General features: G+C 48.2%; 1 protein-coding gene across 4 annotated transcripts in view; it reads right to left on the minus strand.

The window, feature by feature from the left end:
* Window positions 1-27,161, minus strand: part of ACAP2 (ArfGAP with coiled-coil, ankyrin repeat and PH domains 2) — a 1,585,345-nt gene that overhangs the window by 69,074 nt on the left and 1,489,110 nt on the right. For all 4 annotated transcript variants that reach the window (XM_069618585.1, XM_069618583.1, XM_069618582.1 and 1 more), the window contains one exon: window positions 4,574-4,684. In XM_069618585.1, the coding sequence (XP_069474686.1) occupies window positions 4,574-4,684 (111 nt within the window). The remainder of the gene's footprint in view (window positions 1-4,573; window positions 4,685-27,161) is intronic.

Genomic DNA, 27,161 nt, shown 5'->3' on the forward strand with positions numbered 1-27,161 from the left:
AGCTAGTGAAGAACATCTGCCGCCCTCTAGGGTGAGCTGGCCCTGACCAGCCAGTCATCCAGATAAGGGTATAATGGATGGCCCTCCAGGCGGAGACCACCAGCCAAAGCATTCATCAGCTTTGTGGACACACAAAGAGCCGAAATTGAGGCTGAAAGGCAGCACCTTGCACGGGAAATGGTACGACGTAATCGTGACCTGCAGAAGTTTCCGATGCAGCTTATAGATGGAGACATGAAGGTATGCATCCTTCAGGTCTAGGGAACACATCAAGTCCCCTGCACAAGAGAGACTGCTATGTGATGTGGGAATATTAAAGCATTCCAGCACTAAAGACAGGTTGAGAAATGACAGGTCCAGGACTACCCTCTGGCCAGCCTGGTTGTTCTTGGATACCGCAACAATCCTGGAGTAGAAGCTAAAGCCCCCGTCTGACTGAGGAACCGGTTCCACCGCCTGCATCTCCAAAAGAGAAAAGATCTCCCGTAAAAGGGCTGGGGGCCCTACCTGAAGCAGAGGAGGAGAGGAGGCGTGTCGAGGAAAAGCAAGAGGAAGACTGAAGCCCGTGGAGACTATAGAAAGGATCCAGGGTCTCTCGAAACACTGCTTCTAGTTGTCCTGGAATTGAGCCAGCCAGCCCGCTACAGGCAAGCTCTGTTCCCTGACAGTAACTTCACTGTTTTTTGGCATCTGAGGTGGGAGTGGACTAAAACATGCAGAGTCCTCTGCTGCTTCCTCCCGTGGTCACTGGGCGACCTGTCAGGCCTCTGTGCACTGTGGTCTCGAAACCCCTTGAAGCCGGCAAACGCATGGGGTTTGAAGTTGGTCCTGCCCTGAGACTGAGGGAAGGACTTCTGCCCTGGCTTAATCAGGATGGCCAAGGACTTGGTGATCTGTGTAGAGGTCTTCTTTTTTGTCAACTCGTCATTGGTGGAAGAATGAAAAAGATCTGATCCTTCAGAAGGAAGATCCAGGATTCTCTCTTGGACATCAGAAAAGAATTTAGTGGCATGCATCCATGCATTCCGTCTAATCTCGACTCCCAGGCACAGTCCTCTGCTGGCTGTGTCAATGTGGGAGACTAAAGACTCCATTGAGGTCCTGCGCAACTGGCCGGGCGTCCAGAGGGAGGTCAAGCAGGAACTCCCCGAGCTCTCGCCACAGCTTCTGGTTCGCTGCGGCTAGGAGGGCTTCAGCGTTAGTCTGCCGCAAATGCAGCCCTGAGATGACGTAGCAATGTTTGCCGAAAGACTCCAGGGCTTTGTCCTCTTTGGACAGACAACTGGAAGTGGCCCCTGCAGAGGTAGATAAAAACTATTGTTTAGAATACAAAGAAGGCTGCAGCCACCACTGAAGAGTGTGGCTGAGGGTAGGAGGACTGGCTCCCCATCCAAAAGCCTGAACTGGCTGTTCAATTTCTTGTTCATCTGGGCATTGGCCATGGGCTTCTCCCAGCCCTTCCTCACCATCTTCAGGACATCCTTCTGGAGCTGAATGCCTGAGCGGCTTGTGGCACGCCTGGCCAAAACCTCTGCTGGCACTCCCGACTGCTGGGGGACTTACTCTGGCCGAGGCCCCCCCCCCCAGAACTCTGCAAGGCTCTTTAAGATGGCCTGGAGGAGAAGCGTGGAAGATCTCCCTCCATCGTGAAGGAATGTTCTTCATGGCCCGGTGGACGAGAGTGCTGCAACCCCTGTATGCGCCCCAGTGATGGTCAGGCCCCAGGCACGCAAGACAGAGCGGATGGGGGTCTCCGAAACTGGGAACGAGCGATCGCAGGATGCGCTCATCGTGAAGCCTTCTGAAGCAGACATGCGCGGGGGAGACGAGGCACCGAAGGGAGATGACTAGATTTAAAAAGAAAAACAACTGGGAGCAAGCGGTAAGTTAAAATCTCCACGGCTAGCTGCCAGGTCTGACAACATCTATCTGGAAAAAGGGACTGTGGTGAGTCGCCAGAGGGTGCGTGTAACGCTCACCTGACTCCCACGGGGGCGAAGGCCTGGTCCGCGCTGCTGTGTCCTCGTCTAAGGTGATGCGCATGGTTCGGAAGACAGACTGGACCGGGCCCCAGATCTGGCTTGTCTGACTCACAGAAGTATCCTTCTGTAGGTGAGAATATGGGGTTAACTGTCTGCGGGGTAATACAATCGGCCTCCCACTTACCCCTCTCACCCTCCTCAAAACCCTTCTGTGCTTCCCCGTAGCGTCTCGTTGGTATCCAGTTACGTCACTGGATTTTCGGATGGGTGAGAACCAAACTTGCTTGGCTTCCAGGTAAGTTTTCTATAAGTGGTTCCCCTTGTGTCCATGCATTAATGTTCTAATGCTAGTGTCTTTTTCCCCATAGGGGCCGGGGTACGGAATGCCGGGGTACGGAATGACGGGGAACAGGCACCGACCCGAGGTGAGCGGTGAAACCCTTGTGGAAATCAGGTAAGTCTTTAATGTGTGTTTTGGTAATGTCTTTTCATTCACTCATTAACGCTAATGTCTTTTTCCCCTTAGGGGCCGGGGTCTGAAAATGCCTGGATGCGGCGCGAACCCGAAATGAAAAGGGAATGACCCAACAGGTAAGTCTTGACATGGAGTTTTAGCTTCCCTTTTCCCTTCTTTCTCTCATCTTTGTTCTTGTCTTTTTCTCCCTAGGCGCGGGGGCGCGACTGCGAATCCGGTTGGTCGCTGCAGAACATGGAGGCGCCCTGTAAAGGTGAGTAGAATGCGGCGCTGCAGCGATTGATGCGATGTGCTTTTAAAAATAAATGTCTTCCTTTTCAGGATTGTCGGCGAAATGTCTCTGGGATGCAGATTTAGCAGGTGAGGCCTTTTCCTTCTTCTGTTCTCTTGTTCCCTTCCTTTGCAGGTGATTCAGGATGCTGGCAGGTGTGGCAGAAGTCAAAATGCAGGAGCAGACACGGTGAGCGTCCAGCTGCTAGATGCAGAACAACGCGAAGCACGTGTGGCTGATCGGGTGTGGTTTAAATAGCCTTGGAAGAAGTTACTAGAATGTGGCCTTCCTCCAATCAGGTATGTACCCTTCCCCGACCACGCCCGGGGGGTAAATGAGTCCCACAGGTAAAGTAGTTCCTTTCAGGCCTCAAGGAGGCCGGGGTTCTGCAGCATGGTCTGCATCAGGTAAGTGCACCCAAACACTTTCATAATGAGCCTGGCGCCTATGGCGGCAGGACTGACGTTTTCTATGAGCCTGGCGCCATAGGCGCCAGGACGCTGTCCAAAGGGCCCCTATAAGGGGTTGCTGGGACCGTCCCCGGGGAATTGATGTCTGCTTTCGGGGACGCAGGGCCAGAGCCGGCTCCCCGGGAGCGGGCATCGTGACAGCGCAGTCTTGGGTGGCGTTCCCACGCCCGGCGCTGCACCCACGTGCACTGGACTAAATTTAAAGGGGAAGCTCAATTTTTCACTACCAAAGGTTCCAGTACCATCCCCATTTTGGGGAATGCCCACAAGGATGGAGGAAGGGGGGGGGGCGTACGAGCATACCTTGTATCATTGAGTATTCCATGGATTCATAGGACTGCTTAGCAATTCACGGCCAACTGAGTGCCTACCCACTTTTCCATGCCTGCCTCTTGCTATCTTCTACTCAGGCGCCCCCTGGGTTTGTCTTTTTCACATGTCTTCAATAATCAAGTGTTCATATATTTTCCCTGTGCTTCATCCGACTAATTAAATAGCAAATAGGACTACTGCACCAAAACAGCCACCCACTGGCAGTAGCCATGCTCGGGAGTAGATTCACTTACTGTTTGGATGACGGATTTCTTGTTTGCATGCTAATCGATTTAAGTTTGGTGTGTGAACATTAAAAATGTAATCCATACATGGCGTCTTCAGCCGCGGTGCTAATGGCTGTAAAGCTAGCAGCAGCTGGAAATAACAGGAGGTATGGCCCTCAAGTCATGCTCATCTGTCCTTGCTGCTCTCTGGCAGAAAGGTCGGCCTTCCAGGCACATAACTGCCAGTATTATCCCCCGCCCCAGGCTTTACTGCTAAATTAAAGTAGCATTAAAGTGAGAAGAATCCAGCATGAGGAACTATATATAAAATGGAAATGTGTTAAATAACGAGGACATTTTTTACTTTTGCGTTAATTCGCATCCGTGCATGCTTTGGAAGTTAAATCTGAATATCAATGCTATCAACCGTTTCACTAACAGAAACTTACAATAGTACATCTGTAAATATCCTCCTGGAAATCCCTTTGGGACCTTCCTGCCGCCATAATTACTCTTTGCTGTGCACTCTTTCTTCGTTTTCTATCCCATCGTCAAATAATTAGAATGACCTCAGAGTGGATGGAGTAACACAGTTGATTTAAATTGGAAGATAACCACATGGGAAGGTACATTGTATTATTTCAACAAGCCTAGAACTAGATATAACTGCCAGTCAGAATTTGTTAGACTGAGGAGTGAGCTAAACTGTATTTCTTATTGATATATATGTGAATAGTACAAAAGCAGCAAGCCATGTGAGAAGTTATATAAAGCCAGTTTCCTGAAAGTTGATAGTGATGACTACACATGATTAATTTGTGAAATTAATAACTTACAGTGTTACAATATCAGCGTTTGCAGCTTCTATCGCGATAGTCAAGGGGTCTTTCCCTTCTTCATCTTTGGCATGCTGATTTGCTCCCCGTTTCAGAAACAAGCACACTTGTCTGTCAATAAAAAATATGAATTCAGCATTCCAACAAAACACATTAGCAGTTTTGAGCCAGGAGTAAGACACTGAAAGGATTAAATGTGGATAGCATCTAGTGCCACAAAACAAACCTAAGGAAGCAGAAGATTTAACTACACAGTAATCATTCTGTGAAGTTTGTGAGGTCCTCTATGAGACCTTGCATTCTATGATACCTTGTGGGACACCAGATTATCCAATATGATCCGTGTTTGAAGTCAAGTGGTGCTGGGCAGAGCATCCAAATTACTTTCAAATGCGTACAACAAAACTGTAAATAACAGTATGTGCAACCCCTTGTTTTATTTTATGTATTGCCTGCTCAAAATAAGAAACAACATTTTAACCTATAGTTAGGGGGATAATGCAATGGCACCAACCTGCAAATACAATAGACTGGGAATACGCAAGCAGCAACTAAGAGTGTAACGGGAAGGAAACAAACTATACATTTGCAAATCTATGCGCAAACACACAAGAAAGCAGTCTAAATAAATGACTCCACTTGCCACCATTTATGATGGTGGTGGTGGCAGGTGCTCCAAATATTCTTACAGCACAAACAAATCTGACTCAGACTGCAAACGACAGTTCTGGGACAGAGACAATAGATACCCTGAATGCTTTATTTAATCAAAAACAAGAGGTCTGGAGATAATTCATAACTGCACCACACACATTCTACACGGATTAATTTGGTAATTGTCCCATTACCCTTACAGTTAAGAAGTAATCCTGTCACTGTTTCAAATATAAAGGGACTGCTTTTCCAAACACATGCTGGCTCCCAGAGAACGGTGGACACCACAACTTAAGTGTGTGAGAGTGCTTGGAAAACCCATCTCTGATACAACTTAGGGTTGCACAGGGGTATGCACGCTTCTTAGGAAAACTCAATTCTGAATGATATAATACCTCAATTTGCCTAGTATAGAAAACACGAGTAGATGACGTCTGGTAAAAAGAGCATTTGATAAGTGTAGCAGCATCCCACCACCTTGTGAAAGTAGTGCACAGAAGTTACTGGCAGCAACATACTCTAGTGAATACATCTTCACAAGAGACATCTGTGGGGGCACTCTCTGATTAAAACTGATAACTAGCATAAACTCAGTGTCATAACTCATTCCGCAGAGCATCAATGGATGCTTGAATTTCACAAATTAGCAACACCCATGAGCACTGTTGGAAACAGAGCACATGAGGGGCATTCACGAGAGTGCACATTGTGCATGGTCATATTGGCAACACCCCCCAGAATAAAGCACCTACAGGGAAATTGTGTGGAGACAGCCAATAAATCCACATTAGGGAAGGGTAAGCACTCACCTAGCACAAACACACACCTGTCATAGTGCTCATTTAATCATGTGCTGAATTACAACAGAATGCACTGGAGCAGGTCGCTAGCCACCGAACCCTACCAAAGCCTAGGAAACAGTGATCGATCATAATACAAAGTTGTGGCTTGGTAATTTTGGAAGAGTGTCTTTTCCCTCAACCACCAAAATGCAAACTTAAATCTAAATCCCTAGGCATTTGCCAGTCTGTCAAATCTGTCAAACTCACCGACATTCAACAAAAACACTTTACAGGGGCTGTACCATGTTATTCCTAAGGTATTTTGCCTCTTGGAATGTCCTTGTGGCTATCAACATGCCTTTAAAAGTATCTGCATGTGGTGGGGGTTCCTCTCCATTTTTAAGGACAGGGTTCCCCAGGTGTTTAGGACAGAAAACTCCTTGTCTAGAGACTGACGAATCTATAAAATTAGTCCCTTCACCCCAGAGTGGAGCCACCCCCTTTGAGGCTAGATAAGTGAGCCTGCTATGAAAGACTCTCCCTAGGAGTCTGGGCAAGCCGGACCTCACTGGGAGGGACTCCCCTTCTTGAGGAAAGGACTCCCATTCCAGAGCGGCACACCCAGTCCAAACCACCTTGTCTGCCAAAGACTTCAATATCTCCTGCAACTAATATAAATCACAAAGATCCTTCTGTGACTATTGGCTTCAGGTAATTGTGAACCTCACCCGAGTGCCATAATCATGGACGATAGACGTAATTTAATTAATTCCAATGATGTGTACAAGACTCAAGCTTTGTTCTGAATGGAGAGGGACCTCTCAGGGTGGAAGGAGAGCAAATGCTGCACAGAGGCGAGCCCCTGGAGCACCCATGTCCTGGAGCGGCGGAGATACTTAAGTCATGGAGCCAGCTGTGACTAGCAGATCGAGAAACCCGTCAGTTGGAGGCTGGACAGTGGGTTCCTCAACTGAGCAAGAGCCTCCGGTCGTGGCGAGACAGAGGACGGAAAGGCAATAATCTTCCCGGGTGGCGTGACCTCTAAAGAGCAGTGGTGTGTCTGGCACCTAGCAACCAACGGTGAGACCAGACAGGCAAGGAGTCGGAAATCCCGAGCTCCCGCCGACAAGTGTCTTTACCATCATGAGAGCCACAGACTGGGAAAGATGAGACTGACCTGTGGAGGCAAGCGAGATACAAGACTGCGGGTTTCCAGCAGCACAGAAATCGGCGCAGGAACAAAATCCAGAACGAATGTAATGGGCATATGGCCCCATTGAATCAGAGAGCAAACAATATAAATAATACAAACATTGTACTGAATGGCTGGAATAGCCACCAATACTACAGTCACGAGAACGTAACAGGCAAACAGCCCCTCCAATCCATAGAAAAAAAGGATACAAACAATTTAATGCAAGGCTAGAATAGCCGAAGTACGCCAAGTTAAGATAGTGAGACCGGCACACAGCCCTCACTGAATAAGAGTGGGAAAAGTTTAATAAATTGCATATCAAAGTGGATACTGAGAAATAAGACACATTACCACAGAGCTAAAAGACTTTTGGGAAGTCCCAATGCCACAATGTAGGAAAGAAAGAAGTATATTTTCAAGTCGTCCTGCAGGGATTGGAACAACTGTTTCCTTATAAGAGGGAAAGGGAAATCCTTACAGAAGGTAGTTGTTAATTTCCCAAAGGATTTGGTACTAGCATTGTAAAGACCATCTACAAGAGCTTTTCTTGGCATCTGAGGCAAGAGCAGAGGAAGGGGAAGTGGAAAAACCTATGCAAAGTCCTCGTGCTGCTTCCTCCTCTTGGCGCTGGGCGACCTGTCAGGCCTCTGTGTACCGCGGTCCCGAAATCCCTTGAAGCCGGTGAAAGTGTAGGGTTTGAATTTGGTCCTGCTCTGAGACTGAGGGAAGAACTTCTTCCCTGGCTTTGTCAGGATGACCAAGGACTTGGAGGTTTTCTTCTTTGTCAACTCTTCATCGGTAGATGAATGAAAGAGGTCCACGCTGTGAAAGTGCAGCTCTAGGATTCGCTATTGCACATCAGATTAAAACTTAGTGGCATGCATCCATGCCGTCCTTCTCATCTCGACACCCAGGTGACTGGCTTTGTCGATGTGGGAGACCGAAGACTCCATGAGGTCCTGCGTAACAGCCCGGACATCTGCCAGACCAGCCTTGAAGGAGGCTTGCCTCTCCAGGGGGAGGTCAGGCCGAAACTCCCAAAGCTACACCACAGCTTCTGGTTAGCTGCGGCTAAAAGGGCACCAGCGTTGGCTTGTCACAGATGCAGTCCTGATATGGCATAACAGTGTTTCCCCACAGATTCTAGGACCTTGTCCTGCTTAGAGAGACAACTGGAGGTGGCTCCGGAGGAGGAGCAAGACAATGACAATGGTTTGAATACAGGGGGGACGTCCGTAGTCACCACTGAAGAATGTGGCTGCAGATGGGAGGCCAGGAGGATTGTCTCACCGTCCTTAAGCCTGAACCTGCTGTCCAACTTCTTGGTTCATCTGGGTGTTGGCTCTGTGCTTCTCCCAGACCTTTCTCGCCACCTGCAGGATGTCCTTTGGAGAGGAATGTCAGACCGGATTGTGGTGCGCTTGCCCAAAACCTCTGCTAGCACTCCCGACTCCTGGGGGCTTTCTCGGGCAGAGGGACCCCCATGAACTCTGCTAGGATCTGGAGGTGGTCATGAAAGGCCTTAACAGATGCTGAGGGTTCATCGTACTGGGCGTCATTGCAGTCATCATAACACCCCGTTTTTTTACAGGCCGAGGGGAGTCCGGGCCATGGGACACAGGTGCAGGTGGGGTCCCCACTAGGTCTGGAGCCGAAGACAGTTCCAAAGGCTGTTGAGGGGGATGCGTTGGTGGTACAGATGGAGGGGTCTGAACAACTGGTAGGGCCTAGGGGAGGGGCTGACACCGGTAACGCTGGAGGAACAGGTGGAGGAGGCCGAGGGGCACCACCTGTGGGATCACCTCCTTGACTATAATCCTTCAGGAGACCCGTCATCTGAGGGAAACGCATGAGGAGGAGAAAGCGCTTGAAGAAATGATATTCGCTAGTAGCCGGATCCATAGAGGCCCTGCCCACCTAAGTGCTGGGCCAGCACTCCTGGTCATAGGCACAAGGCGCGTGAGGTGTGTAGCCATAAGGTTGCAGTGGGTAGATGTACGACCGAGACCAGATGCCTGTACTATAAAGTTCGCTGACGCTGCCAGAGGGAAGGTGACTGGGACCTTCTTGCAAGGCCCATTGAATGGGCGATAGCACGGGTGTGCCCCGATGCAAATCCAAAATGGCTGCCGGCCTGCAGGCTCCGCCATGTGCCTATCTGCCATTTTGGGACTTTGCACCACACCCTGGCTGGGAGAGCACAATGGTCCCGAACCCGTGCAGGCTCAGACATGGGAAGACACGCCTTGGGGTCCGGAACCTGAAACAGAAGCGTCAACCTCAGAGTTCACTTTGGTAGGCGCTGAGCCGCTGGCTGGCCAGTATTCTAATATGCCCTAACTCACCATCTCAGAGCAAGCTCTGGTAGTCGTGCTAGATCGTGCAGAGGACTGACTCTAGGCGGTAGCTCCCAACTATCCTTTACCCCTTGGGGTCGAAGAAGAGGACAAACTTGATTGCTCTTCTGAGGATAGCCCGGTAGGGCCCCTGAGCCCCTCCTCTTGGCAGCCGGTAGCCTTGACGGCCTCAGGTCTGGCGGCAGTATACCCGGAGAGGCCCCCGGGAACCTCAGCTTGGGAGCCAGTAGCCTTGGAGGCCTCGGGCCTGGAAGAACCTGAATCAGAGGAACCCCCATCCGTGGGAACCCCCGGGAAGGCGTCACCGCACTGAGGAGCCATGCTGAACAGAGGGCCTACCTTGTCTTGATGAGAGGTCCTGTAAACGATATCCTTGAGGTGCACCTGAGGAGAAGTGTGGAATATCTCCCTCCAACATGACAACCGATTCTTCAATGCCCTGTGACCGAGAGCGCTACAAGCCGTGCACGCATCCCAGTAGTGGCAGAGTGCATGAGGGTCCGAGGCCGGGAACGAGCGGTCGCACAAAGCACATTTCATGAACCCTCCTGCAGCCGACATGCGCCGGGGGAGGCGAGGCACTGAAGGGAGGTTAAATAAGCTTGAAAGACAAAGAAGAGAAGCAAGCAGAAAGTTAAAGTCTGCGCTGGCTGCTAGGTCCGACACTGTCCGTGCAGAAAAAGGGACTGAGGTGAGGTGTCGGAGGGCGGGTACTCAGCAGGGCGTTCCCACACCTGAGGACACGCCCTGGGCACTGTATTATATTTAAAGGGGAAGCTCATTCTTTCACTGCCAAAGGTTCCGGTACCGCTCCCATGTTGGGGGACGCCCTCAAGGATGGAGGAAAGGGGACGGGACGTATGAGTACCTTGGTTGCATTCTTCTCTGCTCCTGCAACCTTTGTGGATGTTGGTGCTTTTCCCTGCGAGTTCTCCTCCATTGTTCACTTTGCTGCTCCTTTAGGTCATCCGGATACTCTCTGTGCCTTGGGTTCAAGTCACTTCCTGCAAGTTGGAGGCCCCTACTGCAATTAGTGTGCCCTAACGTTGGGCCCCACACTCACCATTCTCCCATTCCTGGGACAAATCTTCTACATCCAGTGCCATAAGTAATTGCCTCCGGGTTTGATACATTCTTCATCAGGGATTTCATGTGTCTTGGTGTGGGGTTTTGTGGTTTCCTGCACAAAGATTTATATTGTCTGGAGTGGGCTTGTGCTCCCTCTGCATCCATCTCTTCCTGGCCTGTTGGTTCTTGAACCCCAGGCTGGTATTCTTCGTAGGGTTTCCCTTAATGTTCCCTTTGGGTGGCTGCCCTTCTGCTGCACCCGTGTTGCAAGATGTTTGCAACATTGCATATAATGCGTTTTGTTCGAGTACACTGGTTCCTGTTTTGGCCCAGTGCTGTGCTACCTTGTTTTTAATAGAGCTCAGCTGTTGTATTCTCTAATTTTCCTATATCTGCAGCAGTGCCTATGGACTTAGTCCCATTGAATCTAAAGAGGAACTTTTGAATTTACGTGGAACTCTCCTAGAAGTGACTTTGGAGGTACTTACCTACATTTGGCAATTTATCCTGGGATCCCTCCTGTTGTCCCAGGAGTTACAGACCGAAAACTAACTTTAGCTGGGGCCAGTAGTTTTATCCTGAGTATTATATGCATTTTTAAAGTCTTGTATTAAACTGCTGCCTATGAGAAACATTACCACAATGTAGAACTGCAAGGCAACACTTTTTCCTGGGAGTGTAATTAGTTGGTGCTGTGAGTCTAAATGTATCCTGACTTTTGGTGGCCTTTGTATTTGTGGTCATAAATCTTTTCCCTCAACCCCCAGGTTTTAAATTTACTGTAAGATGCACATTTGTATTATTTCTCACACTATGTCTGAGCGGTTTAAGACTACATTGAGTGTTGTGCGTTGGCACATAGGGGCCAGAGTACGACTTTGTGAATATACTAATTTACTGAGTCCAGGATCCCCTTTTCTGCCTCCTCTTTAGCCTGCATGTACTGTGTCACTAGATAGTGGACTTACATTTTCGAGTTACGAGTGGGTTAGGTCTTAACTGACCATGTTTTTTTAACATGCAATGTGTTTATGACTACGTGTTATTTTTCACGTTTAGTACTTGTTTTATCTGATAGACATTTGATGTGTATTTGTTATTTAAGTGTCAGTGTACCAGTGTGGGTGTGTTATTTGATTATCTGTGTGAACTAACTGTACTTCCCTACCAGCCACCTTCCCGTCTTAATTTAAGGCTGACTGTTCTGCACCAGCTACTAGACTTAGAGAGGACTGGTCTTTCCTTCTGGTCGGAATACAGAAAACCTTTAGGTTGGATAGTTACAAAGCCCTCAGAAGGGGGTTGTGCATAAATCTCCCTAGCAAGTAGGATTTTAATCTGGCACAAATACTGCAGATATTCCTCTGCCACAAACACATATCCCCCTCCATGATTTCCTGGCCGTCACTTCTCCTATTAGCAGGAGTGATGCTGTGTAACCTTGCTAGGATGGATTTCTAGAATCTGGCATGTTGATAGACTTTTAGGAGGCCACATCATTTATAGTGAACAGGAGACCTCTGAGAGGAAAGTCAAAGTCCAATCGAGGTAGCAATAGTGAGCAGTCAAGGCTATTCGGACAATAAAAAATAAACATATAGTCACCATAGGATCTTAAAATGAATTAAATAACTTAAACCAATAAAATAAATTCATGCAGTAAGATGGAGCCATGTGCCGAGAAATATTCCCTAGCTTCAGAAGTCCAATCGCCATGAAGAGGGAGGCCCAATAGTCACAATGCTTCTCCCCAGACTGTATCTGATGCAGCTAAAGTACTTGCTTTTGTGATTGTTCAAAAGAAGAGATGCAACAAAGCTACTGGTAAGTAACAATGTGTTCTTATTGTTATGATTTTACTGCTGGGGTGTGACGACCAAAAATCAGTGGAATGGAAGGATACAAAGACTTGTTGTCAATGTTATCCAATGGCAGACAGGGGGTAGACAAATGCTTTGCATTTACTTAGCCCTGTGACTCAGATATTCCCAGATGAGGGGATGGGCCAACTAGGGCTCGCTGGAGGTTTGGTTCCCCATTGTTGGTTCCATTGAGAGGTGCGCAGGAGTTGCTGGTCGAAGGATTCTTCTGGTCGGGTCCAGGAAAAGTGCAACCCATGGGGATAGATAAATGCAGAAAGCACTGATGCAGACTTCTTCAGGACACTTCACAGGACAGGGGAAGGTGAGTTCCAGTGACAGCCACTGCACACAGACAACAGCAGGTGTACTTCCAGTCGTGGTTGTAGAAGTCCTTCCAGAGAAGGATTCTTTGACATTGGAAGGCTGAAATGTGGCTGGAAAGCGACTTACACCAGAAGCTGGTGACCACCGAAGTTCAGGCTGCAAACGCAGCACAGTGACAGTTCTAGTGAGGTAGGCCACTGGCGAGCTGGTGAGTCCACCAGATGATCCAGGGACAATTGCAAAGGCTCAGGATGGCTGGATCTTCGATAACATATTGAAACTGGTTGGTCCCATCAGTTCAGATGTTGAAGGACCACACAAGGCCTTTGCAGATCAGGTAGTTCAACTGAGCTTCACAGGGCCAGATGCAGGATGGGATGCTGGGCCTCTTCAGGACAGTTCTTCGAATCTTCAGTCAGCTATTCTTTTACACAGGATTTTTGGCTCCAACGCTGATCTGAAGAAATGGCTGCAGGGATCCTTTTCTTATCCAAAATCCAACCGGGATGTAAGTCCAAGTAAACCAATGGTAAGGATTTACACCAAACCACCAGTAGTTGTCGAATCAGGGACAACTATTGGTTTCACTCATGCCCCACACCTAGACCCACGGGCACCACCGATGTGGAGTGGGACCAGACAGTCCTACCCACTTGCCAAGCCATACACACAAGGGTAAAAACTAGCCCATGAAATAACAAGTGAAAACCTTGTGGCAAGACCATTTTAGGGCACTACCCGCGTTTAGTAGTCACATGTGGTAAACGCAAATGTGCACACTAGAAATAACACACAAACGGTAAAAATATATCTGTCAGCATCAGCTTTTCTTTAGGCATATATAAAAGTAACCAAAAATCCCAAGCGTAAAAAGCTAGGGTGATACAAAGGTATCCCCATTGCAATGCATTGTAAAATGCTGTGTGCAATGTTATAAAATTACAAAAAGTAACCAGACAAAAAGGGAAACGGTTTCCTAATACTGATAGTCTGAAGGACTGATCAGTTTCTACATTTCTACATAACAAATTAGCAAAAGCCGAGTGTAGTGAAATAAAACATCAGAATAGTGTCACAGGTTTTCCCCCCTTCTCACCCGTCTGTGTTGCCTGATGTTCTCTTTAGGCAGAGTCTTCTTTCGTATGGTTCGGGACATAAATAAGCCCACTCAGCCGTCCTCGGCTTCAAGATTACGTTCAGCTTCGATGTCCGGGATCAAAGGAAAACTCCGGGAAAATTCAGAAAGGAGTAGGTGGGCACACGGAAGCGACGCAGGGATTCCGGGAAGATTGGATAAGAAGGAAGAAGTCGGGAGAAGGGAATCCAGGGGCCAGGGAATAGCAAGTAGCACAAGAGAAGGTACAGAGCACACGTCCGATCACAGCTAGTAGCAGCGTTGAGACGCGCAGGGCCGCGGGGGTGTGGTTTCTTTATAGAGGACGCTGCGTAGAACGTGAAGACTGTTGAGCAGCGTTCTGAGCTTGCCGTCATGTTGGTAATATTATGGAGTGTAAAGCCCGACGTGTCAGGGACCAGGAGGACCAGAAGGGGCGAGTTTGATGGTTCATGACAAATAGGTTCAAAAGCAAAAGGTTTGGATGTCCATAGGACTATGGAAGGAAAATTGCCAAAGAGAAATCTTTCCTAACAAGCCTCTACAGCTCAGCTATTTGTCAGAGAAGAATAGCCCCTCCATCTGACAGAGTACCCCTTAATGCAGATCTACTCACACCATGCTCCACAGACACACCCCAAGAACAAATGAAAGCAGCCGTGCCCCAGCGAGTCATGTCTCAGACAGAGGCAACTAAGAGTAAAACTTTGCTCACCAGCACAAAGCTCAACAGGACTAAAAAAAAAAAAAAAAAAATGTATTACTCTCTCCATCTCTCTTCAGCCATCCAGCAGGCACCAGAGAGATACCGATTCCCACTGAGGAGTCGCATACAAAATGTGCTACTGCTACCATTTTAAGGTCAAGCGGTACAACCTTTTAAGCCCTTATCCGCTGCTACAGAGGACCTCTCTGACAATTACGGAGTGACTAATAAACTGCCATAACTGGGGACACTTTGAATAGGAAGAACTATGGTCAAGGAAAATTAGCAAGGAGGAATAATCAAACATAGGCTGAGAGTCAGGAGAGAATTGGAAACAACTGAACAGTAAAAAGATCACTGGCACCCAGAGAAGATTCCTCAGCCAATCAGGTGACTGGAAACACAGGAAGAGAACTGCCAGTGTACCACCTGCATTTTTCCATCCACCTGAGGCCCTTTCCTGGGTGCTGCCATTTTTTTGGGGTGCGTCACCTGCCCCCCCCTCGCCCCCTCCACTCCACTTATCTGCTGTTGGTACCGTCTTCCGTTCCTTCCAGTCTTTTCCCGTTGTGATAGATATAGAAGAGACTGGTTGTATTTTCTATGGCAAAGCCCATCTTTTATTTTCATTGGTGAATGGGCTCACACAATATGCATGGAGTGCATATCTTGGGGGGTGGGGGGATCAATACAACTATTCACACCCTGGACAGAGCCCTGGGGTGCAAATGGCCATCAAACCCTTGTCGGGTGGCATACAGGGCTGGTAACGACATTGATCCCTTGCCGAGCCCGGGCTATTAGCAGCCCTGTGTACCCTCCCTTCCCCCACGAGATGGGGGTGATTGCTACATTAAAGGTAATGAAACACCCTACAAAAGAACAGATGGCCATGCAGATAGTGGCAGAATGGCTGCTGATTTGGAGGCAAAGAGGATAAGTACTCCCATGGAGAGAGTCAGACACTATGAATGAGCAAAGTAAGAAAACAGAAAGAAATCTAAGCCTGCTGGGGGCTATATCACAGACATTGACAGAGACCAGACCAGGGAAGGACAGAAAGCTGACATTCTGCTTAGGACAATATTTCAGAGCTGAGAAAGGACAAGGAGCTGCCTTAGAGAGTCAAACCAAGCAAGAGAGTAGAGAAGCCTTTGCCTGCCCAGCAGAGCTTCTCTGAGTCATGGAAAGAATTACCACTGACTATCCTGGTGGATTGGTGAACAATTTATGAGTAAAAATCAAACAGGACAATACAAACCACCGACAGTAAGAGACTTCGACGCAAGCAAGAACCCCCTCCCTCCAAGCACCCTTCTCTTCTACCCAAAGGAACACTTGCATTTCAAAGGAAGGGGAGGTCCAGACAGGGCAAGGAAGCATATTGAAACATTGTTACAAGCAGGGAACAAAGTCCCTCTATCAAAGTCTTCGTTACCAGCCTGGTTCTTACAAATAAGACAATGGGCCTCATTACGACCCAGGCGGTCCATAAATAACGGTGGCGGTAAACCCGCCGCCACCGTTGTTTCCGGACCGCCTGAGTCCGACCCCTGCAGGCGGGAGGTGATGTTCCCGCCAGGTCTGACCTGCCGGGTTTAACACCTCCCGCATGCAGGCGGACGAGGAAACACCGGCAGCATTACAAGATGCTGCCGGTGTTTCCTTGATCCCCATTTCCATCGAGTCCCACAGGACTCAATGGGAACTTATACCATTCCGCCTCCATGATTCCCGGAAAACCGGGGTTGTAATGCCCCGGTAATTCCGGGAATCACGGAGGCGGAATGGTAATAAGAGTCCGGCGTTAACCAGGCGGTTTTACCGCCTCGGTTAACGCCGGACTCGTAATGAGGCCCAATGTTATCAGGAAGGACAGCATACAATGATACATTTAGTGGAGCTGAAGATACTCCTCAACGGTTCACACATTGTCTGAGGCAGGCGAGCACACTTACATATGATGACTTTGGTCTACTCAGGCCGCTTTTCCTAAGAAACCAGGAGCCGGAAACATGCTTACGTATGCCAAAAGGGAAACATGTCAGAAGCGAGAGATGTGAAGGTGAGCAGAGCTACACACTAGGCAAAGAGCCTTCATCACAAAGACATGCCAGTAAAGCCTAAAGGCTCACCTCACACAAGAAAGAAACAGTTGTTTCAATATGGCAGTTTGCAGTACCTACTTGATATTATAATGCAGCAGTATGCTAGGAGTGTACATAAAATGTTCAATTCTAGACTCCCCACCCCCCACATCTGATACCCTTGCATGCTACTTGTAACCTCTGGATGTGTCCCTTTTGTACAGCTGTTTCATCTCAGCTAGGTTTGCACTTTATAAACACCATAAATAAATACATACATACATACAACACTAGATGTTGATCAGGGATGGGGATCTGAAGCTGGTGGGTTACAATAACACAGCATGACCAAAATACAAACTATGGGGAAGGAATAAATACTGGTCAGCGCGGAGTCTTTATAGGTATTACGCCTGGCCCGGTGCTACCAGGTGAGAACATTTGAGCCAGACACATACCCGAAGACCGGGAGGTTGGGGGGTGGGGTAAACTACTTGCCAGAAGAATAATTTAAGAAATGATTCTGAAATCTTAGAAGTATTGGTGGCTCTTTAGGTACGCCCATGCATAATTTTGAAATCTCCTATCCTGACACCTTTAGTATTGTTATACTAGTTTATTATAAAAATCCTTCTACTGAAATTTCATGAGTAAATACAAGGAGAAACAATATAAACATAAACCACAAAAACAGGGCAACTAGCAGGGCAACATAGGCATCGAAAGACATTTTTCATAGTATTAGGGACAAAAAACAAACAACATAATGAGGTTCGCAGTGGGCTCATTCATGCCACTCTTCAAGGCCCTGCACCATTCCACGGTCTCCACCATGGAACACTTCAACCAATGCCTCCACCATACAGTATAGCCAGGGCCTGTACATACCCTCCAAGACATGGCAATTCTGTGTTTGGTCAGAATGCAGTACAGGTCCATAATTTTAACTATAAGTCTAGATTACTGGCTGTAACATGTTACCAATTCCTGCACAATTCGAATAGGTTCGCTTTTGCAATCACCGGCTCTGTTCAGTATGCTTCTCTAGGATAGTCAAATCTGCTTGTTTTGAAACTGCTGGCTATGTTAGAACTTTGCCTTTTCCTCTTTGTTGTGTAATTCAAATATGTTTGTTTTTAAATTACTGGCTGTGTTCAGAAGTTTGCTTTTTCCTCTTCTCTATGAAAAGGCAAATCTACTTGTTTTGCAATTATGGCCGTTTGTTAACATAGCTTTATTTGGTACTAAACAATAAGAGCAATTAAGTATCACATTCATAACATCATACTTATAATCAACATTTCACATTAACAATACATGATAAAATTTGAAAATAAAAAGGGCTTATCCGGCGCACACACAGGTTTTACACATAATAGCATTTTGATAAAAAGAAATGGATCCACCACGCGCATATTTCAAGCACCTTTAGCCCGGTATAGCCAGGCTCTATGGACACATTTTGAAAAGAAATAGACTAAATTCACTGCAGATGTATTGTTACAGAGATTCACAGCAAGGTATATTGTTCTAATAGCTTTCAATCGAAATACTGGCAATAGGTAACAATTTCTCAGCCTTGAATAGCCTGGGCAAAACAATAAAAAAAGTGTTTCATCGACTCCTCGGGGTTGCCACAAACTTTACAGCTCATCTCCGGTGGCACTGACCACCTCACTGTGCACTTAGCCACTTAAAGAGTATTAGTGCGTAGTTGTATGTAAATGTAGAACCTTCAGGCGTAAGCAGGGACTATATAATCTAAATAAAATACAAATCCCTCAACGAGCTTCAGCATTATATAAGGTGCTCCCATACAACACACACTTTTCATCTAGCTTATTATAGCTTTGTGAGAGTTAGTTTTTAACCAGGCTTTTGAGCTCAAAGTTAGATCCTCTGGTTTATCCAAGAGAGTCCCCATGTCTAGCTTCTCAAGGCCCGTACGTACAAATCCAAGCCATGCCAGAGAGCTAGATCCCAATTTGTTTATCATACCAACCATCAATTCTCTATATTTGGTTAGTTCAGGGGTACTCCAGAGCCTAGACCAATACAACAACGGTTTGGTAGCAATAACTTTGTTTATGGGCTTTAAATGGCATTCCCAGCGTAAACTTGCCATTGGGGCTCCCTTCGGTTGCATTAGTAAGCTCTGAAAAAAAAAAACATTATCCGCCACACAACTCAGGGGAGGAGCAATGTCCCCACAATTCTGCAGCAAACAAAGCCGCAGCCTTACCCTGTTCTTGGTACAGTTTAATGGCTGGGGAAAGTGTGCCCCTTCCAAGCTTATTAGAGAAGTAGCAAATTCTGCCACTGTATTTTTCCAGGATTGTTGTGGCTTTGCAGGGTGTGCTGACCAGGTAAAAGTTCAGATTATGTTTCAACCCCATCGGTGAAGTAGATAGTAGCACTGCATCATCAGCATAAAGAGTGCTGGGAATCTGCCTCGTCCAAGCCTAGGTGGATCAAAACAGGCCACCAGCAGTTCCTCCATGATGATGTTTATGTATAGACAAAATAAGAGGGGGGCCAACACATACCGCTAGCGGACCCCCCTCTAAACAGCAAAGTAATCAGTAAGCTCCCTATCGAGGCCCTACCTCACAGCGGCCCTATTATTACAATATAAGGATTGAATGTTTGCCAAAAGAGCCTCTGGGATTCCCTTTTCTCTTAGCGCAGACCATAGTTTGTTCCGGGATACACTATCAAATACTGTGCAGAGGTCCACAAAAACAGCATAAACCCTAGTATGCTGAACTGCAACATATTTAGACAGAATAATATTCAGCCGGAGAAATTGATCCAAAGTACTAATACCAGGGAGAAGCCCTGTCTGGAGGTGGTTCAGTATACTATTCTCAGTTAGCCAAATTGGTAATTGTGTTAGCACTTTCGCGTAAACCTTTCCCAGGGCATCCAGAAGTGAAATGGGTCTATAGTTACAGGGCTACCTAAAGTCCCCCTTTTTAAAGATAGGCACAATTATTGCACTCTGCCAAGTATGTGGCACATTCCCGGTCTTGGCGATACAATCGAACAACCGTTTAAGAAAGGGGGCCCAGACAATAAGCTCATCCCTAAGCAAATCAATTGGCAATCCATCTGGCCCCAGGGCTTTCCCCCCACCCTGGATAATAATAGCCTCTTTCTCTTTGTTTACTGAGAAAGTAATGTGTGTGCCTCTATCTCCCCCCCCAATTACACTGCATTCGCTAGCGTCTAGGGAGAATTTGTGGCTGCTTTCGCATGAAGTGCTAAAATACTGAAACCGGTCAGTCTGGGGGATGTGACTTAGCAATTGATTGCCCATTTCTTTTCATCCCACGCAACTGACCTCCAGAAAGTAACCCGAACGCCTTTCCTAAAGCACTTTAGAAGGTCGTCCCATCTTTTCATACTAAACTCTGCCTTTTATGTGTCCATCATCAACTTGTAAGTAGCCCTCAGGTGAGACTTGTCTATCATAGTTGCTTTTTTTAGATAGCTTAATAGATTGTGCTTAGCGTTATGGCAATCATTGTTACGCAGTGTCTGCTTCTTCAATTTCCTGTCCCGTTTAGTGAAAAAAGGGTACAATACCTTTGTCATATTCAAATACAGATCTTCAACATGCCTTGTGATGCAGAGGCCATCAATATGTTGATCAATGCTGGCATAAACTCTTGGTTTAATTAGGCACAGATCAAGTAATGCCCACTTTATAACCCTTTTAGGTATCCCTACAAAATATCCCCACCAGAAATATCGGCATACATATGGCCTTTTTTCTCGCCATAGGTGATATTTTTGGGGAGACTATTTTGTGGGAAGGGGTTTGCGGCGGTGTCCCCCGCAGGGTCCATGGGTCAATATCGCCGGAAAAATATGGCACTATTTTTGTATCGCAGTATTTTTGCAGGGATATTAACACATGGAACCCCCTTTTATTGTGCCCCCGAGACCATAATAGAACTCCAACCCTCATTCCTCTCGGACAACTTTCACCATGGTCACAGGGCACCCGAGGGGATAGTGGTCACTGTCACTAGGTGTAATCATCTCCATACTGTCAACCCTGGCCCAGTCTGACATACTTATTGCTACATAATCAATCCAGGATCTTCCCGGATTACTTACATATGTATAGTTCCAGGTTTATCAGGCAGCACTCCCCCATTACATGCTCTTAAGCCTAACTTGTGCATTAGTCTTGCCACTTCTACGGCTACAGGGGAGCATCTAACCGGTTTCACTGTTTCTATGGCCATGTAGTTTTTAAGCGCGCCCTCTTACCCATCTCTCTTGTTCTCTTTCCTTGCTCTTGCCTCCAAATGTCTTGTCTTTCTGCTGTATGTTGTAACCTATCACACTTAGCCTGATATTTCATTGCTTTGTGGTTATTTGGGTTATGCTCTGCCGTTCCTCCTCTCCCCCCTCCTTCCCTCTACCTGCGTAGTGCTCTCAATCGCCCCCATCTATTTTAATTGCTACTCTATCACCTATCCTATACCTCTGTCAAAGCATGGAAGGAAAAGGTTCAAGAAGGACCCCTTGGTCTCCAACCCTGGCCTGCCCATCGCTGACACCTATGTCAATGCTTCTTCCAGGCAGACTCTTACTGACATCCTCCTCGTCATTCCTGCTCCAGACCTTTGGACTCCTCACATGGTCTCTTAGCTCTCCACTGTCTCTTCCTCCCCCGTTAATAGTGGCACCAGCTGGGAGGTACTCTTGGCATCCTTTCTTTCCTCCAGGGTCTGCATTAAGGTCTACACGAACAGCACTGTCATGGCCCAGGGTTCTCAGCCCAACCTCCTCCTCCTTGTTAGGCGACTCCCGTCTCTCATCCACTTCCTCCCCTCTCTTGCCTCTCCTTCTTTCATATCTGTGGCTCCTCTGCCACCTCCGACGGGTATACCACACTCCTGTACCCCTCCCCTTAAGACCTTCAAATGTGGTAACTCGCTCCACTTAGCTACCCTCAGCTCTCGTTCTGCCGTCAAACACTACTGACATATGCCACTTCCTTGAGGACCTCGACCTACATGTCCTCACTCTCAGAGACTTAGTTCACTGGCAGCGCTGTCACAAGATCAGACAATCTCTTCCCTGAGGGTTGCAAGATCCTGTTCAAACCCAGGCCTAAACGGCCTGGGAGCGTAGTGGCCCTCATCATCCGTGAGTGTGTCCCTGCTTGTCTGCAGGCTGAGCGTCTCTCCTGGCCTCTCTCTAACTCTGGCCACCATCTACAGGCCCCCTGGACAGGTCTCTCACTTCCTCTCTGAATGGGCTGACCTCACCTCTTCTCTCCTGACCTGCTCCTCCAAGCTTCTCCTTCTTGGTGGCTTCAATATTCACCTCGACTCCCCTGAAGTAGCGACTGGGCTCTTTCACAACCTCTGAGACTCTCTTTCGCTCTCTATTCTTCCCTCCGGTCCGACGAACTCCGCAGGATACACCTTGGATGCTCTCATCTCCTCAGACCTTGCCATTTCCAACTCTCACATTACTCCTCTCCTGGTCCCATACTCTCTTCACACTTGGACCTCCTTGGTCCCCCGGCTAAGCCTCTGCCTGCACCGGCAGCCTCCTTCTCCTTCAGTTGACCGATGAAGCGAGTGTCAGCTGCCGATTTTGCCACCACCTTCACTCTCCTTCCTACTCCTGCCACTGACTCTCACTCTGACACAGCCCTTACTAACCTTCATCTCTCCATCTCCAACACTATAGTTATCCTTGCCCCCGTCACGAGGATCCACATGAAACCTGCCCCCAAGTGCAACTCCTGGTATGATTCTGACCTGGCCACTCTGAAACACAAGTGCAGAGTGGCTGAGCGAAGGTGGCATGCTTCTAGCACATCCTCTGACAAACTGGCCTGCCACCTGCTCCAAAGGCAATACAGCCTCTCCATCTGCTCCAAGAAGAGGGCCTGCATCTCTGCGGCCACTTACACAGCAGAACTTTTCAAAATCTGCAAGGAACTCGCCAACCCTACTGCAGTCTCCATTTCTCCCCTGCCTTCCCAGGCCCTCTGCACTTCTCTTGCCTCTCACTTAATTTCCAAAACCCAGGACATTCTCTCCTATATCCCACACCCTTCTCCCTCACCTTCTCTATGGCCTGCCTTTGCCCCCCTCTCTGCTTTGTTACTACTCCCATCCTCTTCTCCCATAATACCTGATGAGGTTTCTAGACAAGTCTGCTCTATGAAAGTCTCTTCCAAACACGTGCTCCCCTGCTCCTCTAGAACTTTCAAGGACAATATTATCTTCCTTGCTCCATCGTTGGCCGATTTCTGCAATCACTCCTTTGCCACTGGATTCTTCCCCTCACTCCTCAAACACTCCCTTGTGCACCCTCTCAAAAAACCTTCTGCCGGACCTTCCTGTCCAGTTAACTTCCGCCCTATCTCCACTAGCCCCTTCCTGGGCAAACTCTTGGAGAAACTGGCCATCTCCCAGCTTATCCACCACACTGAATCTGTTGGTTGCCTTCGCGACCACCAGCCTGGCTTCAGAGATGCCAAAGGCACGGAAGCTGCTCTCCTGAATACCTGTGAACACTTGCTCACTAATCTTGACTTCAGCTCCCCTTCCATTCTCATCCTTCTTGACCTCTCCTCTGCCTTTGAAACGGTCAGCCTGATAAAGCGGCTCCAAGACACCCTTGGCATCACAGACCTGGCTCTGGACTGGTTGACCACTTTCCTTTCGGACTGACCCTCCCAGGTTCAACTGGGCCCTTTCCTCTCCTCCATCTCACTCTCCACCTGTGCTGTCCCCTTAGGGTTCTAGTCTCTCACCCTGGCTTTTCAATATCCACCTGGCCTATCTAGCCCATTTTAACTTCACCTTCTCTCCTGATTGCATTGTTATGCAGATAACTCGCAGCTCTCTTTCAAGCTAGCTTTCGCTGCGGCCTCCTCTTCCTCGATTATTCCAGTCTGCCTGCCAGCCATTCAGGCTTGGTGCACTACTAATACTCTCTGCCTTAATGCCAGTAAAACAGAGATCCTTCTCTACATGAACCCTGCTCCCGCCTTCCCTCCCACACTCTGGCCACCCTCTTTGGGCCCCCTTCCCTCACCATCCTACGAAGCAAAAAACATGGGCGTCATCTTTGACTCCTCTCTCTCCTTCTCTCCTCACATCACGCACCAGGCCAAGGTGGCCCGCTTCCAGCAGCACCTCCTCAGAGGCATTCTCCCTTTCCACACCTCCCCCAGAAACTCAATGTCTCCAGAGGTCGGGTTCTTTCCAGGCTGAACTACTGCAACAGCCTCTTCCTCAATCTGCCTAACTTCTCCCTTCGACCCCTTCAACTAATCCAGAATAGGACTGCAAGACTTTTCCTTGGTCTCAAGCCCAGTGACTGCATCTCTCCAGCACTTAAATCTCTTCACTGGCACCCGGTTGCTGCGAGGATCAAGTTCAAGGCCCTCTGCATCATTCACAAGGCCTTCTGGGGCCTGGGACCCCACTACACCCAACTCTCTCTCCCTAAATACCTCCCTGCTAGAGCCCTTTGCTTGTCTAGCTCCAACTCTCTTTGGATTAGACACTTTGCCAAGCAGAGAGTGGGTGGGATAGATCTCTCTCTTCCGCAGGTGCATCCCTCTGGAATGGCCTCCCTACCCCTTTCAGACTTGAGCCGGATCTTCTTAAGAGATCTGTAGGCTCCTGAAGACCTTTTTTTCTTCTTCCTTCCTCCTCCCCCTCCCCTGCTAATATCCCTGTCTTCACTAGACTGGTGACCTGGTTCCCTTCAGAGTAATACACGGCTCCAGGCACCCCCCCCCTTGCCCAGTCTACCCCTGCACTTGGTCTCCCCTGACCACCCCCCTCATCCTGCACTTGTCTGGTTGGGCTGCATGCTTGGAGACATTTCAGCCCCTTACCTCACACTTTCTTGTTGACACCCCGTCCCCTGCACTCTCTGCTTTTCACTAGCCCTGTCTATCTGGCCTCCCCTGACACTCTGTTCTCTAGGGCCCTCTGCCCTGTCCTGCATTTCCCCCCCCACTACCCTCCACCCTTGCACTTCTCGTTAGGACTGCTACTTTTTTCTCCTCCTTGTCCCCTTTCCCTCGTCTTGTTGCACCTCGAAAACCTTGTGTATAGGTGCATTATAAATTACCAATAAATACATTTCTCTGGACGAGGATATATGGCAAATAGGAATTCCATAGGGGCCCACTTGTATCTGCTCACAACCGCTGCCTCTAGTACATGTTGGATTTGGAGCCAAAAGGAGCGCTCTTTCAGGCACAGGGCAAAACATATGTAGGCAGTCCAAAGACTCACCGCCACACTATGGGCATCCGGGGGACACCCGTTTATTAAAGCGTGCAACCTTATGTGAAGTAATGTACGTACCAAACAAGATGTTCAACTGCAGCAGATGAAATTGTGCATTCCTACAAACCTTTATTGCAAACAGTAATACCGTACCCCACTGCCCCTCTTCGGACTCACATTCTAAGTCTGCTTCCCACGCACCTTTGATTCGTGTAACTCAAACACTCACTCCTGCCATCAGGCTTTGATATAGGCGTGTCACGGGTTTCCATCAATCGGCCAAGCCGTATAACGTGGACAATATGTCATCGCACTTGGGTTCCTCTGCCATATGGGCCACTGCACCTTAGCAAAGTTAGTAAGCCTCATATACCCCAGGCGGGTCCCCGGTTTATCCCATATTCAACCCCCACAGCGAAATCCCTGAACACTACGTTCAATAGAAAGATCATTACGGTGGATAATTGCTCCTTCAATTGGATTGTTTTTCTGCCGCAGATTCCTCATGTTGATAGACTCCCCAAGCAGTTAGACTAACAGAGGAGGGCAGACAGTTTTAAACAAGTAGATTCTGTAGAACAGCCCAACCAAACTGTGCATCAGCTCCCTGTGCAACATCCACGGCATAGTGCTTGTTGATGTATGTAAGGATGACCATGTGGCTGGCCGACATATGTCCCTGAAAGGAACACCTCTTTGGGGGGGCACTAGAGGATGAAAACCACTATGGTTGAGTGGGCCCTGAAGCCCGCTGGAAGCTCTCTGCCTGCCGATGGGTAACACTCATATGCACAAAACAATCCAACGTGACAGAGTTTGTTTTGTTATGGTAAAACCTTTTCCAGACAAAGAATCGGCACAAACAACCGGTGTGACCTCTAAAACTCAGATGTGCGAGCAACATAGAAGCTCAAAGCTCGCTTTGGGTTAAGGCGTGGAACCACTCTTCCTCTTTCAAGGGATGTGGAGGAGGGTAAAAGAAAGGCAAATCGATAGACTGGGACAGGTGAAACTCTGAAATCACCTTAGGAAGGAACCCGGGCCGGACTTTGAGAGAGTCTTTGTCAAAAAAGAACCTTAGAAAAGGAGGTTTGCAGCACAAAGCTTGCAGCTCGCTAACCCTCCTGGCAGATGTGATTGCCACCCAAAAGGATGTCGTAAGGGAAAACAGCCTTAAAGAACATGAGTGCATAGGCTCAAATGGAGCAACATCAAGTAGGTCAAAACCAGATTAAGATCCCAATCCGGGACAACAAAAGGGGTTGGCAGAAACCTATTGAAAAGGCCATTGAGGAATTGGGCCATGAAGGGAATCGTAAAGAAGGAACCTTGGCCTTGGGACCTCTTGAACACAGACAGGGCGACCAAATACCTTTTGACTGTATTAACCTGAAGGCCTGACAAGGCCAGTGACAGAAGGAACTCCATCACTGTGGTAATGGGGCACGAGATGGGGAGTAAATATTGCTCACCCTGCACGACGCCTGAAATCTTCTCCACCTGCACGCGTACAGAGATCTTGTAGAAGGCCTGCATGCAGCCAGCAAAACCTCAAGTACCTCCTCAGAGGTCCCAGTCATCATACCTCATCCTCTCAAGAGCCACACATGTAGGTTGAGGGAATCCGGCGTCGGGTGGAGCACTCAACCCTCCGACTGGGTCAGATCTGGACCCAAAGGCAACCAGTGAGGTGGACAGATGGTCAGATTCAAGGGATCGGAGTACCACATTCTCCTCGCCCAATACGGGGCAATCAAGATCATGGCCGCTCGAAATCTCTTCAACCTCCTGAGAACCCATGGAATTAAAGGAATTGGAGGGAAGGCATAGTGCATAGGGCAGGTCCAATCCACCAGATACGTGTCCCCCAGTGCACTGTTCACTGGGAATTTCCACAAGCAAAACTGCGTGCACTTCCTATTGGACTCTGTGGTGAACAAATCCACAGTTGGGGTGCCTCAGAGTGAAGACCTCCTCTGGGACTTTCTGGCACACTTCCCACTTGTGTGAGACCATGCTCTGCCTATTCAGAGCATCCACCAAGGTGTTGGTCCATCCCCGCCAGATGAACTGCCAAGACCGAGATTTGGTTCTCCAGTAACCAGAACCATAGCTGTATTGCCTCTGTGCAGAGGGGGCGAAAGTGAACAC

The sequence above is a fragment of the Ambystoma mexicanum genome, chromosome 10 (assembly GCF_040938575.1).
Source record: "Ambystoma mexicanum isolate Mex_15411 chromosome 10, UKY_AmexF1_1, whole genome shotgun sequence".
NCBI classification, from domain to species: Eukaryota; Metazoa; Chordata; class Amphibia; order Caudata; family Ambystomatidae; genus Ambystoma; species Ambystoma mexicanum.